The 14806-nt window shown below is 40.4% G+C and overlaps 2 protein-coding genes across 5 annotated transcripts in view; both read right to left on the reverse strand.

Moving 5' to 3' along the window:
• The window catches only part of st6gal1 (ST6 beta-galactosamide alpha-2,6-sialyltranferase 1), a 204973-nt gene that overhangs the window by 83139 nt on the left and 107028 nt on the right, over positions 1-14806 (reverse strand). The window lies entirely within an intron of this gene.
• larp1 (La ribonucleoprotein 1, translational regulator) overlaps positions 1-14806 on the reverse strand; it is a 48127-nt gene that overhangs the window by 9948 nt on the left and 23373 nt on the right. Inside the window, exons 4-13 of one of the 4 annotated variants that reach the window (XM_079566310.1) lie at positions 14332-14391; positions 11533-11683; positions 9823-9957; positions 7479-7631; positions 7082-7244; positions 5426-5570; positions 2663-2837; positions 2027-2187; positions 1736-1840; positions 24-350 (exon numbers count right to left, since the gene is read on the reverse strand). In XM_079566310.1, coding sequence (XP_079422436.1) covers positions 24-350; positions 1736-1840; positions 2027-2187; positions 2663-2837; positions 5426-5570; positions 7082-7244; positions 7479-7631; positions 9823-9957; positions 11533-11683; positions 14332-14391 — 1575 coding nt within the window. Of the gene's footprint in view, positions 1-23; positions 351-1735; positions 1841-2008; positions 2188-2662; positions 2838-5425; positions 5571-7081; positions 7245-7478; positions 7632-9822; positions 9958-11532; positions 11684-14331; positions 14392-14806 lie in introns of all 4 variants that reach the window. The other 3 variants (XM_079566312.1, XM_079566311.1, XM_079566313.1) reach the window with 3 other exon arrangements.

The following is a 14806-nucleotide window of genomic DNA, read 5'->3' on the forward strand; positions in this document are numbered from 1 at the left end:
GAACCTGGCGTGTGGGCGGTTACCTTGATGGTGGCGTACTCGGGCTCGTACGTGTCGTCCCACAGGTCCTGCTCGTAGTAGAACAGGCCGTCGTTGATGACTTTGACCAGCTCGGTGGACAGCTTGGCGCGGGACGTGTGGTTGCCGGTGCGGTCGCCGCCCGGGTGTTTGCGGAGGTACGGCGGCGTCTGCGTGACGATCAGGATCTTGTTGACGTCTTGGTCGTCCAGCTCCCCGTCCGTGTCCTCGTCGGACCAGTCGGTGAAGGTGTTCCGCCGCCCGTCCATCTGCACCATCTCCTCGTCGAACATGAAGTCCAGCTCCTCCGGCTCGTCCTGCTCCGCCCCGTCCTGAGGGAACAGTGAGGGAGAAGATCAGCTACAGCTGCAGCTCAAAACACTGAGGAGGAGTTTGAAGTTTGTTGCCATTAATGTTCAGCATAGGGGGGTAATGCTATGCTACATGGACTTCTAGAGGTGTCGTGTTTCAACCCACTTGTTTGTGGGGGACTGTTCTTAACCAAAAAAGCTCCTCCTGAGATACTATGTACCCAGGAAATGTGTTCCTTTCCATCTCTTGCTAAGCTTCATCCTTTCATCACTTCACTACAACCCCAGCCACGCAAGTAAAACTACTGGATATGTTGTAGATCATAGATTATATTTGAAAAAAAAAGGAGATCTGGATCGTAATATATTTCTGCACATTGTGATTGCAGCTGATTCTGCCGCCCTGCTTGCTGAGATCAGAGTTTTGAAGTCGTCCTCACTATTATTCAGAGAAGAGACATGAAGAGCTCATCACTTCTACAGCAAATACTGCAACACCAACATAACCGTTCTTAAAAATGTGACGGTTCAGGCGGAAGTTAAGAGGCTGTCATTTTTTCGTCAATTTTTTATCAATTTTGTGTCATTTTTTGTCACATTTTTTATCAAATTTTTGTCACATTTTTGTCATTTTTTCGTCAATTTTTTGTCAATTTTTTATCAAATGTTTGTGACATTTTTGCCACTTTTTCATAAATTTTTCGTCACCTTTTTTGTCAATGTTTTCTTACTTTTTTGTCACATTTCCATCACTGTTTTCGTCTCAGTTTTGTTGCTATTTTCACAGCTTTTTTCCAGAAGCTTTTGGACTAAAGCCAAACTGGAGAAAATGTGCTCGGTTGAGGTGGGAGTTAAGGGGTTAAACTACATTTCTGCGGCTCGAGGGCCGGGGAGTTACGCAAAATGCCACTACACATAATACCCACAACGAGCAGGTGGTTCAGTAAAGGTGATGGGTCATACAAGGGGGCGTGGCCTCGCCGAGGGGGGAAGGGAGTTTGTTTTGGGAATCACAGTTTTTCACTTTAGAGTGAATTTTGTGAACAAAAGCATATTTGTCACACACCAATTAAGTCAAGTCAAAATCAGGCCCACATGGATGTTTATTCACAGAAAAATATTCAGAAGAAGCAAAACTAAAATTGTAGTTTCATGGCTAGCATTGTCCGTTTCTTCTGTATTTATGGGCTGTTAAACCAATTCATAATTCAGCATTTATTGAAGTTTAAATGGATATTTCACACCCAAGGAAAGAAATACAGGATTCAAAAGGCTCTGAACGTACATTAATGACAAAAGTAAAAGTAAAATGCAGTTTGTGAGCGCCATATCAACGTTATTAGCCTTTAGCTTCCGAGACTGAAACACCTACATTTACAAACCAGCGGCCTGAGTGTGCGTCTCACCTTGTTGGGGGGCGCCGTGGGGGAGGGCGATGGTCCCGTCTGGGGCAGAGGAGAGCGGGCTTCCTCCTTCTCCTTCTCCTTCTCCTTCTGCTGAAACGAATGGGCCTAAGTCAGTCAACCAGCACCAGGCACCGACAACCATGACCAGGATGAGAGGGGGGGGGCAAACAAAACACAAATGAACAAAACATAAAAAGAAGACCACGATGTGTGGATAAAGGATTGTTGGAGAGAGTGTTGGAAGTGGTGTGTGATAGTGGGAGAGGGAGAGACCGGGTCGTTCTCGCTGACCTTGGGCCTGGCGGGGGACGGCCTGGGCCTCTTCTTGACTTCGATCCAGGATTCGGAGTCCAGGTCTGGGAGACTGGCCGAGAGTCCCTTTGGCATGGTCTTTAGGTTGGACAGGTCCTGGTCCAGTTTGGACCGCACCGGCGTCGAGGCTCTAGGTGAACCTGCCCGGAATAGTAAATGGTTAGTTCTTTGATTTTTGCAGCCTTTTATGAAAGGATTTTTGCCAACAGCACATGGTACGTGCATAAAAACGGTGACAAAATCTAAATAATGGACAGGGCCTGGCTTGTAGTTTCATTTTGTTGAAATCATATCTGGATTACAGGGTCACTTTTTGTGCGATTTTCTACAAATCTACAGCTTGCTAACCTAAAATAGGCATTGAGTTTGGTCATTTTTTTCTTTTCACTCTGACAAAAAATGAGGATGCTAAGAGACAAAACTCGCTATCAACCACAATCTATGTTTTCTCTTGCAGCTTTAAGTAGGAAAGAGCTCCTTATCGGTTTGAACGGCTGAGATCAGAGTTGTTCGTCTTCCTCAGAGACATCAGAGAAGAGACATGAAGAGCTTATCACTTCTACAGCTAAACTTCAAAACATTATTCAAGCGGTAGCAAAAGAAGAGGTGGCGCACCCATGTGGTCGTCCGGCGCGGTGCGTGGGATGAACTCGGGACAGTTGATGAGTTGGGAGAAGTCTGTGTGGGTCTGGTTTGGCATGGTCAGCCCCGGTAACGGCCACTTCTCCGGCTCCTCTTTCCTCCGGATCTTCATGTCGATGATCTCCACCTCCTGGCTGTCCTTCAGAGACTGCGGCGGCGAAAGAAATGCTTCAGTCATGAATACGAGAAGTCAGAAGTAAAGACGACGATTTGTGTGCCGAGTGTGTTCATCCTGACGCCATTAACTTGTTAGCATGCGACAAACAAAAAGTGAACGCTTGCATTTACATTTTTGCCAGATGTTAAATTTGAAGTGTTAAGTTTACGCCGAGGTGTCATGTTCACTTTAAATGCTGAGATCAGAGTTTTGAAGTCGTCTTCAGTTTTATTCAGAGAAGAGACATGAAGAGCTCATCACTTCCACAGCGCCTCAATCGTACGGCCGCGCCAAAGTAAACAAACCGAAGGCTGGATACCGTGACTTATTCAGATGGATAACATCTGTATTAAGTAATAACTATCATTTTATTTCAGTGAAGCAGCAGTTCAAACCCCCGCCCCTGCTAAGAGCATTTTCTCCAATTCAGTTTCACCAGAATCTAAAAAGTCACTAATTTTAATTTTCACTCTTTTTAAACGTTTTTTGGCAAAATATAAGCTTATTTATCACATAAAAATAAAGTCAAGTGTAAATCGGGTCCATACAGATGTTTATTCACTGCATACTGGTCAGTAGAAGCGGAAAAAAAGGCAGTTGTAGCTAGAGTTAGCATGTAGCATGATGCTAACATCCTCCGTTATTTATGTTTTTATGGGCTGTTGAACTATTATTCTCCTCTGCATGACTATCTTTATTGAGTAGAAAACTATGTTCATAAATTAAAGTATTTTTTCAATAATTAGAGAAAGTTTAGATTTTTCTCAATTGTTTTCCCCCTTAACTGTTTTCAAACATGACCATATATGGGTGATTCCAGAGATATCGTCTGTATCTATGTAGTGCCTCATTTTAAAGACAAAATCCTGCAAAATTCATCCAAACGGATCTTCTGCCTCATGTCACTTTTTTGTCATATTTTCATTGCGTTTTCAACATACATTTTGTCACTTTTTTGTCGCTCTTTTGTTGTTTTTCATCTTTATTTTTGTCTAATTTTGTTGCTATTTTGACACTTTTTTCAAGAAGCTTTTAGATTTGGGTAAAACCAAACTGAAGAAATGTGCTCGGTTCAGGTGGGAGTAATTCATCATGATGTTGGGCAGAAAAGTTTTTATTTGAATTTATAAGCTGCTGACAGGAAGTGACATAGATAAAGGTAAAGCTCCAGAGCAGTTTGACTTATTTCCCATTGACATAACATGGTCGGCACGGCAACAGTTTCAAATTGTTTGCCTCTATCTGTCCTTTCCCGTCAGTGTCCAATAAGGAAGTGAAACGAAAAACATCACAGAAATGATCAAACTAACGAAAACTGGGTAAAAGTTTAGCAAAATCTTTAACATAATTGTGTTAACTATGTTTTCGCAAAAATTGTGTCTAATGTGTCCTATGAACTTTAAGCGATACCCGTATGGTATCAGGGAAAAGGTACCAACAAATATATATCTTTAGAGAACATGTTTTGATGCCGTTGGTCCAGGGACAGCATTACAGGATGTCACTTGGTTGTTTCAGATCAAATAAATGATACAAATTCAACAGAAATAGTCCTCTAGGAAATAAATTAACATTATTGATCTGTTCTATGGTTTTAGATGACAAATATTGAAGTATGGGTATCATAAAAAGTATCATCAGGTATTGTAAAACCAAGTATTGTTAAAGAATATTACAAAATGGTACCAAGCCTAATTTTGAATAGGAATAAATGTATAATAATAATAATTAAAAAACGTTGGGTGTGGAGTTAAATAGAAGTGTGACAATATATCGATATAACCGATATATCCCAATGTTTTGCCGGACGATGTGATACCGATTTTTTATTCCGATATCGACATGCATATTAATGAGTGATGTTATGCATATTAATGAGCTCCACAGTCAATAGAGGCCAACAATGATCAAGAATTCAGTCCGGACAGCAGGGGGCAGCACTACAGTTTGAAGCACTTGGACCAAACACTGTCACACAATTTACTTTTAATGATAGTTTTCATGTTTTTATATTTATATACAAGATTCATTTGGGTTTGATTAATTCCTTTTTAAATAGGGCTGTGGTTTCTTGTTTATTCGAATGTAAAGGAAGTCACTGACAGATCTATAGACACATTTTCAGTGTGTAAGTCAGGGATCATTTATAGAAACAGAAAAAAAGCACATGAAAAGAAATGTAAATGATGAATAATATGTGGTGTGTTAAAATTAAGGTTAAAAGTAGCATTTTTTTTTATTAATCGTGATGTATCTTAGGTTATTTTTGTGCAATACACCGATTATCGCAGTATCGGCGTATCGTGAGATAATCGTAAGCCGTGTATCGCGAACCGTATCAAATCGTGAGGTACCCAGAGGCTCCCACCCCAAGAGTTAAATGTTCTCCCCGTGTCTGCGTGGGTTTATTCCAGGTGCTCAGGTTTCCCTCAACCCCAAAACATGCAAATTAGGCTAATCCTCCAGCCGTCTCGCCTCATCACGAAGCAAGCTCAAGATCTGGAGTGCATTTACATGGACGTTGTATTGAATGTGGTGAACGTGGTTTGTGTTTGGGATCTTTCTGAAACCGTCCTCACCTCCAGGATGAGGCTGACGTCTGTGGTGAGGGCCTGCACTCGGTGGAAGCTGGCGATGAGCCCGATCGGCAGGAAACCCTCTTCGTCCATCTTCCTCCTCAGAAAGAAGTCCCTCTCCAGGTTGTCCAGGCTGAAGTAGTACTCTCTGACACAGGGACATTTCAACACTTAAAACCACATATTCAAACATATTCTGAAACACAAACGACTCATGTATTAGTTAAGGAGGTTTTCTCTCTAAGTTAAAAATTAAACGTGTGGGTTTTTTGCCGAGATCAGAGATGCAAAGTCTTCCTCAATGTTAATCAGAGAAGAGACATGAAAAGCTCATCACTTCAGTAGCGTTTCATTTAACCTCTTAACTCCCACCATTTTCTCCAGTTTGGCTTTACCCTAATCTAAAAGCTTCTTGGGGGAAAAAAAGCACCAAAATAGCCACAAAAAATGAGAAGAAAACAAGGATGTAAACGTAGCAAAAATGTGACAAAAAATCAACAAAAATGTGACAAAAAATCAACAAAAATGTGACAAAAAAAATCAACAAAAATGTGACAAAAATTCAACAAAAATGGTAGCCTGGCTAACACCAGACTAAAATCACAAGTGATATTTAGTCTGGGGACCACCAATTCATTTTCTCGTAGGAGAGGTGTGGTTTACGATCGTCCATAGTCGTTTATTGGGCGATACGAAAAAAAAAGAAAAAAAAGTCTCGTGCGTCTGCACGAAGCCACAGCCAATCATATCATCGTATGAGATGACGTATGACGTACCCGCTGTAAACTTTTGAGCTAAATTATTTAGAACAAGGTCTAAAGCTTGATCAAAAAATACCATCGTGTCTGCTGCTGTCACGTTGGATCCGTAAATAAACTTTTTTTTAAATTATCCGTAAATAAACTACAAGCTTCCATATATCGAATAGTGCGTCATCGTCTTGCCGTCCCTCCTCGTTCTGTGATTGGTTCCCAAATCCACCGGAGATTTGGCCATGGTCCCCAGGCTGTTGTGCAGTTCGAAATAATTCGAGCGCACACAGCAGCCTGGCGTTAGCCAGGTTACAAAAATGGGACAAAAATCCAACAAAAATGTGACAAAAATTAAACAAAAATGGGAAAAAATTACACAAAAATGTGACAAAAAAAATCAACAAAAATGTGACAAAAGAAAAAATCAACAAAAATGTGACAAAAATCCAACAAAAATGTGACAAAAATCCAACAAAAATGGGACAAAAATTCAACAAAAATGGGACAAAAATTACACAAAAATGGGACAAAAATTACACAAAAATGGGACAAAAATTACACAAAAATGGGACAAAAATTACACAAAAATGTGACAAAAATCCAACAAAAATGTGACAAAAATCCAACAAAAATGGGACAAAAATTCAACAAAAATGTGACAAAAATCCAACAAAAATGGGACAAAAATTAAACAAAAATGTCTCAAAAACTCAACAAAAATGAAAAAAAAAAGACATACAAAAGGTGACACAACACAGCAACAGCGCGAGGAAAAAGATCCGTTTTGTGGGTCTCAGCTTTCAAATGAGGTGTTACACAGCCAAAAAAGGACAGAATGCATTTGGTTTAAGTCAAGGGCCTAGTGTAAAAAAACTCCAGCACTGCCTTTTTGGATCACCACACTCACATCTGCCTCTTGATGTAGTCCTTGAGCAGGTCCTGGTCGGCGGAGTACAGGTCGCTGCTGCTCATGTTGTCGTAGTAATACGTGACAGAGTTGCCAAACTTCTGCCCGTATGGTCCGTCTTTCACATCGTACGATTTGTAGCCGTAGTGGTACTCGTAATGACCTGGAAGAGACCGGAACTTGTGCTTAATCTGCATCATCTGCAAACGCGATCTTCATTTACAAAACAAACAGCAGGGCAGACTCAAAACGATATCCTTATTACAGACGGTGTTAAAGAGCGGGCTGAGATCAGAGATGTAGAAATCCTCTCCAGAGTGTTTTGTCAGAGAAGAGACATGAAGAGCTCATCACGTCAACAGCGCATCGGGTCAAAACGAAAAGCGGTCACACCCACCTCTGCCGGCTCCTCTGCCCCGGCCCCGGCCCCTGCCCCGCCCCCTCCCTCGGCCTCTGAAGCCTCCTCTGAACGGCGCTCCTTCGCTCTTCACGCTGGACACCTCGTCGTGGTCGTCTCTCCACTCGCGCTCGTACTTCTGAGAGTGCCAGTCTGAGCGGGAAAACAACGGCGTTTGAAAATAGATTATTATTGCACTTATTGCACCTGACTATTACAAAAATAACCACTGAGAAAGTTTCAGGTACTGTGGTAGTTCTTACACGATTAAAGCAGTTCAAATACAGGACTCTGACTAAAATCGATCATGATTATTTTTTTCTACATACAGGTGAGAGAGACGGCTTTCCACACACTTAAAGGAACAGGCCACCGCTTTTCCATACTGAGATATGTTCTTACCTGAGCTTAGAGGAGTTGATGCGTACCTGTCTGGTCTTTGTGCGTGCCCTCAGTCACGCAAAACAACCAAAGACGTTGCTAGCTTTTGGCCTCTCCCAATATATTCCTATGGCTCCAAACGGGGGTGAAGTCGGAAGCTACCAGGCTCTTCCACGGGCACAAAGACCAGACAGGTACGTATCAACTCCTCTAAGCTCAGGCAAGAGCATATCTCAGTATGGAAAAACGGTGGCCTGTTCCTTTAAAGTCTCATCTATCTCTAAAACTTTGGAACGACATCATTAAACTGTTCTTTATGTCCGGCAGCACTTAACCTCTTAACTCCCGCCTGAACCGAGAGGATCTTTTTCCTCACGTCAAATTTTTTTCCATCATCCTCATTTTTGTAACTTTTTTTGTCATTTTTTGGGTCATTTTTTGTCACATTATTGTCATTTTTCGTCAATTTTTTTTATCACATTTGTCATTTTTTTGGTAATTTTTGGTCATTTTTTTGTTATATTTTTGTCACATTTTTATCACATTTTTGTCATTTTTTTTGTAGCATTTTGTCACATTTGTCATTTTTTGTTGTTATTTTTTGTCACATTTTTTGTCATTTTTTGTCACATTTGTCTTTTTTTGTCATTTTTTGTCACATTTTTTGGTCACATTTTTGTAAAAAAAAATTTAGCACATTTTTGTTATTTTTTTGTCACATTTTTGTCATTTTTTCGTAAATTTTTTGTCAATTTCTTGTGACATTTTTGCCACTTTTTCATCAATTTTTCGTCACTTTTTTGTCAATGTCTTCTTACTTTTTTGTCACATTTCCATCATTTTTTTCGTCTCAGTTTTGTAACTATTTTCACAGCTTTTTTCCCAGAAGCTTTTGGACTGGGGTAAAGCCAAACTGGAGAAAATGTGCTCGGCTCAGGTGGGAGTTAAGGGGTTAAGGCAAAATACTTCACAACATATCCATTTTCCTGCTTCAAGATATGGCTGTATTTTGTGCCGTAGATGAGCAGTTTGTGGCTTTGTCATTTCAATTCAGGTTCAGTTGGACATTATTTGCATCAGATTAAATGATCCAAGGGCTGCGGGTGGTGCTTTTGTCACATGACTAACTATGGAGTAGTTTAACCTCTTACCACCCGCCTAAACCAAATGCATTCTGTCCTCTTTGGCTATTATATAGGCCTGTGTAACACCTCATTTGAAAGCTAAGACCCACAAAACTGACCTTTTTCCTTGCATTGTTGCTGTATTGTGTCACCTTTTTAATGTTTTTTTTTTTCTTTTCTTTTTTTTTTCATTTTTGTCACATTTTTGTTGAATTTTTGTCACATTTTTGTCATTTTTTTGTTGAAATTTTGTCACATTTTTGTCATTTTTTTGTTGAATTTTTGTCACATATTTGTTGAATTTGTGTCACATTTTTGTTGCGTTTACATCCTTGTTTTCTTCTCATTTTTTGGGGCTGTTTAAGTGCTTTTTTTTCCCCAAGAAGCTTTTTGATTAGGTGGGAGTTAAGAGGTTAAAAAAAAAACTAAAAAGAAAAAAGCTTTGCATGACTTATAACACTGCAAGTCTTTAGTTTGTGCAGAAACGTTTAACTTGTTCATTTCCGACATGTTCAAAATAACTACACATCTATCTTGAAATAACACATGCCACCAACATGAGACTAGACTATCTATAAATGTAAAAACATACACCAGTAATGCTCCGGGGTAACTGTACCTCTGGTTGAGTCGCTTTTCTTGAACCTGCTCGTTGTGTCTAAACTAAACTCAATTTCCGCACTTGTTAAAAAACGTGGCGAGCAGAGACAGCGCGGGGTTAAAAGGCAGAAGTAGCCGCTCGGTTTGACACACGCCCACTTCCTCCTGCTGCTGCGTCATCCCCTCGCTGCACTCATCAGGCAAATACCACCACAACAAACAGTTTCCAAATCCCTCACCCCTCAGGTCGTTCCTGGCGTTGGGCGGGACTCTCGGGCTCTCGTTTGGTCGACTGTTGTTCCGGGACGCCGATCTCTCTCTGGGACCCTCCGACTTCACCTCGATCATCAGGGGCACCCACTTCTGCTTGTTGCCTGCACGGGGAATAAACCGCAAATGAGTGACAGGACAATTTCGCATTAGCACGTGTTGTTCATGGGCCAGTCTGACTGAAAAGGAAGAGTGTAGTCATTAAAAAAGTGACTTGGATTTGGTTTGAAAGTAAAAACTAATTATTTCAAGGCGGTAACACCGAAATAGAGCAGAGGATCAATGGAGTATGTAGTTCATACCAGTGTTGCAATAACCCTAGTTACGTTTTTTTGGTGTAGTTATATCAAATGAAATAATTTGTGTATTAACAGATATATAGTAAAAGCTAAACCTGAGTATTCTTTCCTGTTATGTCTCCCTGTTTGTGCTTCTGACTGCAGTTAAAATAATACACTCTTGCTGCAGTGCCACCATCGTCCTGCAGGTGGCACCACTGACTGTAGTTTCATACTGTGTGATACAAATCAGAGGAAATGACAAAAGGAAAACAAAGTGAGGTGAGTTTGTGGAGTTAACAGCGTGCAGAAAACAGGAGTGAATCATCACTAATGCATTCATGACTCCACATGCTTGTACAGATGCTTCACAGTGGGTTACATAACATCCGCCCCCTTTAACTTAGACATTTTGCCACAAACATGAATATATTTCATTGAAATTTCATGTAAAAGACACACACTATGTGACACACAGTCGTACAGTGAAATGAAATGTATACATGATTTTGAACTTTTTTTTTTTTTTACTATAAATAAAAAACTGAAAAGTGGGGTTAGCAAAAGTATCCACCCCCCTTGAGTTAATACTTTGTGGAACCGCCATTTCCTGCAGTTACAGCTGTAAGTCTGTTGGGGTTTGTCTCTACCAGCCCTGCACATCTTGAGACTGGATTTTTTACCCGTTCTTCTTTCCAAAACAACTCAAGCTCAGCCAGCGCTTGTGAACCACAGTTTTCAGATCTTTCCACAGATTCTTGATAGGATTTAGGTCTGGACTTTGACTTGGCCTTTTTTTGGTTTTCAACCATACCATTGTTGCCCTGGCTTTATGTTTAGGGTCATTCTCTTGCTGGAAGGTGAACCTCCGCCCCAGTTTCAAGTCTTTTGCTGACTCCAACATCTTTTCGTCCAAGATTGCCCTGTATTTGGCTCAATCCATCAACTTGAACAATCTTCCTCGTCCCTGCTGAAGAAAAGCACCCCCAGAGCATGATGCTCCCACCACCATGTTTGACAGTGGGGATGGAGCTTTCAGGGTGATGTGCATTTTTGCATTTAGGCTATATCCCCCATGTGTCTTCTGGCAAACTGGCAATTGGTTGCACTAAGAGGAAAGGGGGTAGATACTTTTGCAAACCCCATTTTTCAGATTCTAAATTATAAAAATAAATTTAATTTCACTTCATGATTGTGTGTCACTTAGTTTGTGTCCTTCACGTATAATTTAAATGAAATGTATTTATGTTTGTGGTCCATAGCGTGGCAAAATGTCGAAAAGTTAAAGGGGGGCGGACACATGTGCAACCCACTGTATATAGGCCATAGTGCTGCAGTACTAAGTCCATAACAGAGGGATTAAAGGGACATATCATTGAAGAAATAAGTTCACTTTTGTACCTTTCTTCTTGGGCCCATTCCTTTGCCCATCCTCGTCTGGGTTTTTGTCTTCTCCAGAGTCGTCGGACTTGGCCTTGAGGTTCTCTTTGCTCTCCTCGATGATCTCGCGCTTCTCCTTCGACTCCCTCTTTGCCGTCGACCGCTTCGGAGGCTGCACACACAAACGAGAAATAAGATTTGGAAAATGAGCAAAAGGTCAACTAAACTTTCTATTACTTAAAAAAAAAAAAAAACACGTTACTCTAACAGCTGTTCACCATGCAGAGGACATCACCGACAGACGGTTGAGCTCATGGTTCTCTTTTTACCACACAATACCTCCTACATGAGTGATATCATTCTACAGACATACAGTTCTCTTAGTAATACATTTGGTTACACTTTTCACCGGCTAATATTTCAAGCAATTGCCTCATTTCTTACCTTAAAAGTGCATTACAGAGAGAAAAAGAAGCTTGTTAGTAGTGTGTATTTGACCTTTTAGCGGCTGTGTGGGTGGTTAGCATGGCACCTTTGCGTTCCATCACACTGGCCTCTATAACGCTTCAGGATCGATTGTTTTTCGAGTTTCTGGTAGGTTTTCTCTGCTGATGATTATGCACACATTCCATCCAGAAAACCTACCAGAAACCCTAAAAAAAAGCTGAAATAAAACTGGTCCTGGAGCGTCCAAGAGCCACCGGGATGGAAAGCGTAGGCGTCAAGCTAACCACCCATCAAACTGGGTCATAAAATTAAAAGTTTCCTGATTTGGACCAGTCAGGGGGAGTGAGCGACTGTCGTACCGGTCAAGCCTTTAAGCTACTCGTTTTTGTACTTTAACAGATGCTTCGCTCCCTCGTGTATTCAAGTACAAGGTTATATGTGGTAGTTTTTGATCACTATTGAGACTCCGTACAGTGAGAGTAGTTGTATTGAAAGGTTGCCGCCCTCGCTGTGGGACCGAGGGCTGGTCACTGCTGTGGGATGGTACGGGTTTATCTCCCCTCGCGCAGAGCTGATAAATGCTTTTTATTCAAAACGCTCCGCTATCAGCTGCTCACACCACGCAAACCAAAACCATGCAGCCAGTTCAAACTCAGGACGGTTCTGTTCGCAGGAAAACATGCCACGCCATGAGGGGACCGTATTGTCATGGCAAACATAGTTTATAAACCAAGTCATATGTAAAAGCATAAGAAATTTCAATAGACTTGACAGTGTTTCACTTTGTAAAAGACCCCCATATTCTAATCCTGTACGATAATACGTTAATACGAATGCTTGTACAGGAAACTACACCAAAAGAATCTATAAGCCGCTCTCTGTGTCACAAGATCAGCATAATTGTGGCAAGACGGTGTCAGCGATGCCAAACATGCTCCTAATAACCAGCTCGACACTTACAATGCTACTGCAAAGGGTTATGAAATTCAAGTATGAGCTGGAGAGAGCCGAACCCGCTCACAGTAGGAAAGCATGTTCATTCAGGTCACTTTCTCCACTAAAAACACCTATGCTCAAGTTAACTGTTCATGTTTTCATAGATTTATGTGGTTACATTTTACACGGTGTGGCTTTAATGTTGCTTTAAGTCCATTTTAGCCACAATTCACTTTAAATTGTGTGTACTATGAAAACGTTTTTGAGCTATTTTTTTAACCACGTTACAAAGTACTTGGAAGGTTTAATATTTTATGAGAAAGTATTTGGAAGCAGGGCTGCAACTAACGATTATTTTGGTAATCGATTAATCTTCCGATTATTTTTACGATTAATCGATTGGCTGTGAATGGTGTATGAAAATTTAATTTTTTCATTTTTTTTAATCACATAAAGCTAAAATGGCATCTCTTGAGGACATGTTGATGGAGTAAACTTGTTTTTGGAGGCTCTTAGTGCCAATTCTGCTTTATTAATTGGATGAGACACAGACAGATATTTATGAAATTTTCAATGTACAAAACTGTAGAGTTTTGTACATTGAAAATTACCCTAACTTGAAAAACAAAGTAGGTTTCCATCAAAAATAAAAAGCGTTCATGTAATTTTTGCTCTTTTTAAGTCTGTGTTTACTAGAAAACGATTAATCGATTACTAAAATAGTTGACAACTATTTCAATAATCGATTAATTGTCGATTAATCGATTAGTTGTTTCAGCCCTACTTGGAAGGTCAAATATTTTATGAGAAAGTACTTGGAAGGTCAAATATTTTATGAGAAGGTACTTGGGAGGTCAAATATTTTATGAGAAAGTACTTGGAATGTCAAATATTTTATAAGAAGGTACTTGGAATGTCAAATATTTTATAAGAAGGTACTTGGAATGTCAAATATTTTATAAGAAGGTACTTGGAAGGTCAAATATTTCATGAATATGTTCTTGGAAGGTTAAGTATTTCATGAGATTGTACTTGGGAGGTCAAACATTTTATGAGAAAGTACTTGGAAGGTCAAATATCCTATGAGTTTGTTCTTGGAAGGTCAAATATTTCATGAGACTGTCCTTGAGAGGTCAAATATTTCATGAGATGGTACTGGGAAAGTGAAACATGACATGAGGCTGTACGTGGAAGGTGGCACATGTTATGAGGTTGTACTTGGTGAACATTGAAAAACCACAGCTAGAGTAAAGAGTCCCCAGTCTTCTGCAGCTGATCAATCCAACAAAGCCTGAGACGACCCGTCGGGACCAGTGAGCTCAGGGCCCGAGTTCTCATTTGGAGGATTAGCCTGATGTGCATGATGTTTTTAAGCTTAGTATTTCACCATTAATATTAGTATTTTCGAATTGATTTTTGCAGCCGGTTTGAACTTACGGCCGATCTCCACGAGTCTCTGACCTGCCTGACAGTGGCGGGGCTCGACACTGCCTCCATCTGAACAGAGGAGGAACAGCAGTTTAGACACAGCACAATGAGATGGACACAGACACCACAGTATGAGGAAATGAACAGGAGTGACAGTAAACATGGGAACTGATGGGAAGAAGAGTGAAGCTCAAGCTCAATCAAACGTCGACCAAATATGTTGCTGAAGATAATACCAGGCTGAGCATTTGGCTTCACCACTTGGGCAGAATGAATTCCTATAGTATATAGTACAGTGAGATTTGGCCTGTTCACTTGGGTATTTATAGTTTCAAATGTTATGTAACTCGACTCATATTAATAGCTGCAGAAATGATACTTCAAAGCTAAATATTTGATGACCTAAAAATACATACAAACTTGACTAAAAGGCTAAAAGAAGACTTTGGTACTTCAACTAAACTCAACACAAAGCAAAGTGTCT

This window comes from Gobius niger (assembly GCF_951799975.1).
Source record: "Gobius niger genome assembly, chromosome: 11".
Lineage (NCBI taxonomy): Eukaryota > Metazoa > Chordata > Actinopteri > Gobiiformes > Gobiidae > Gobius > Gobius niger.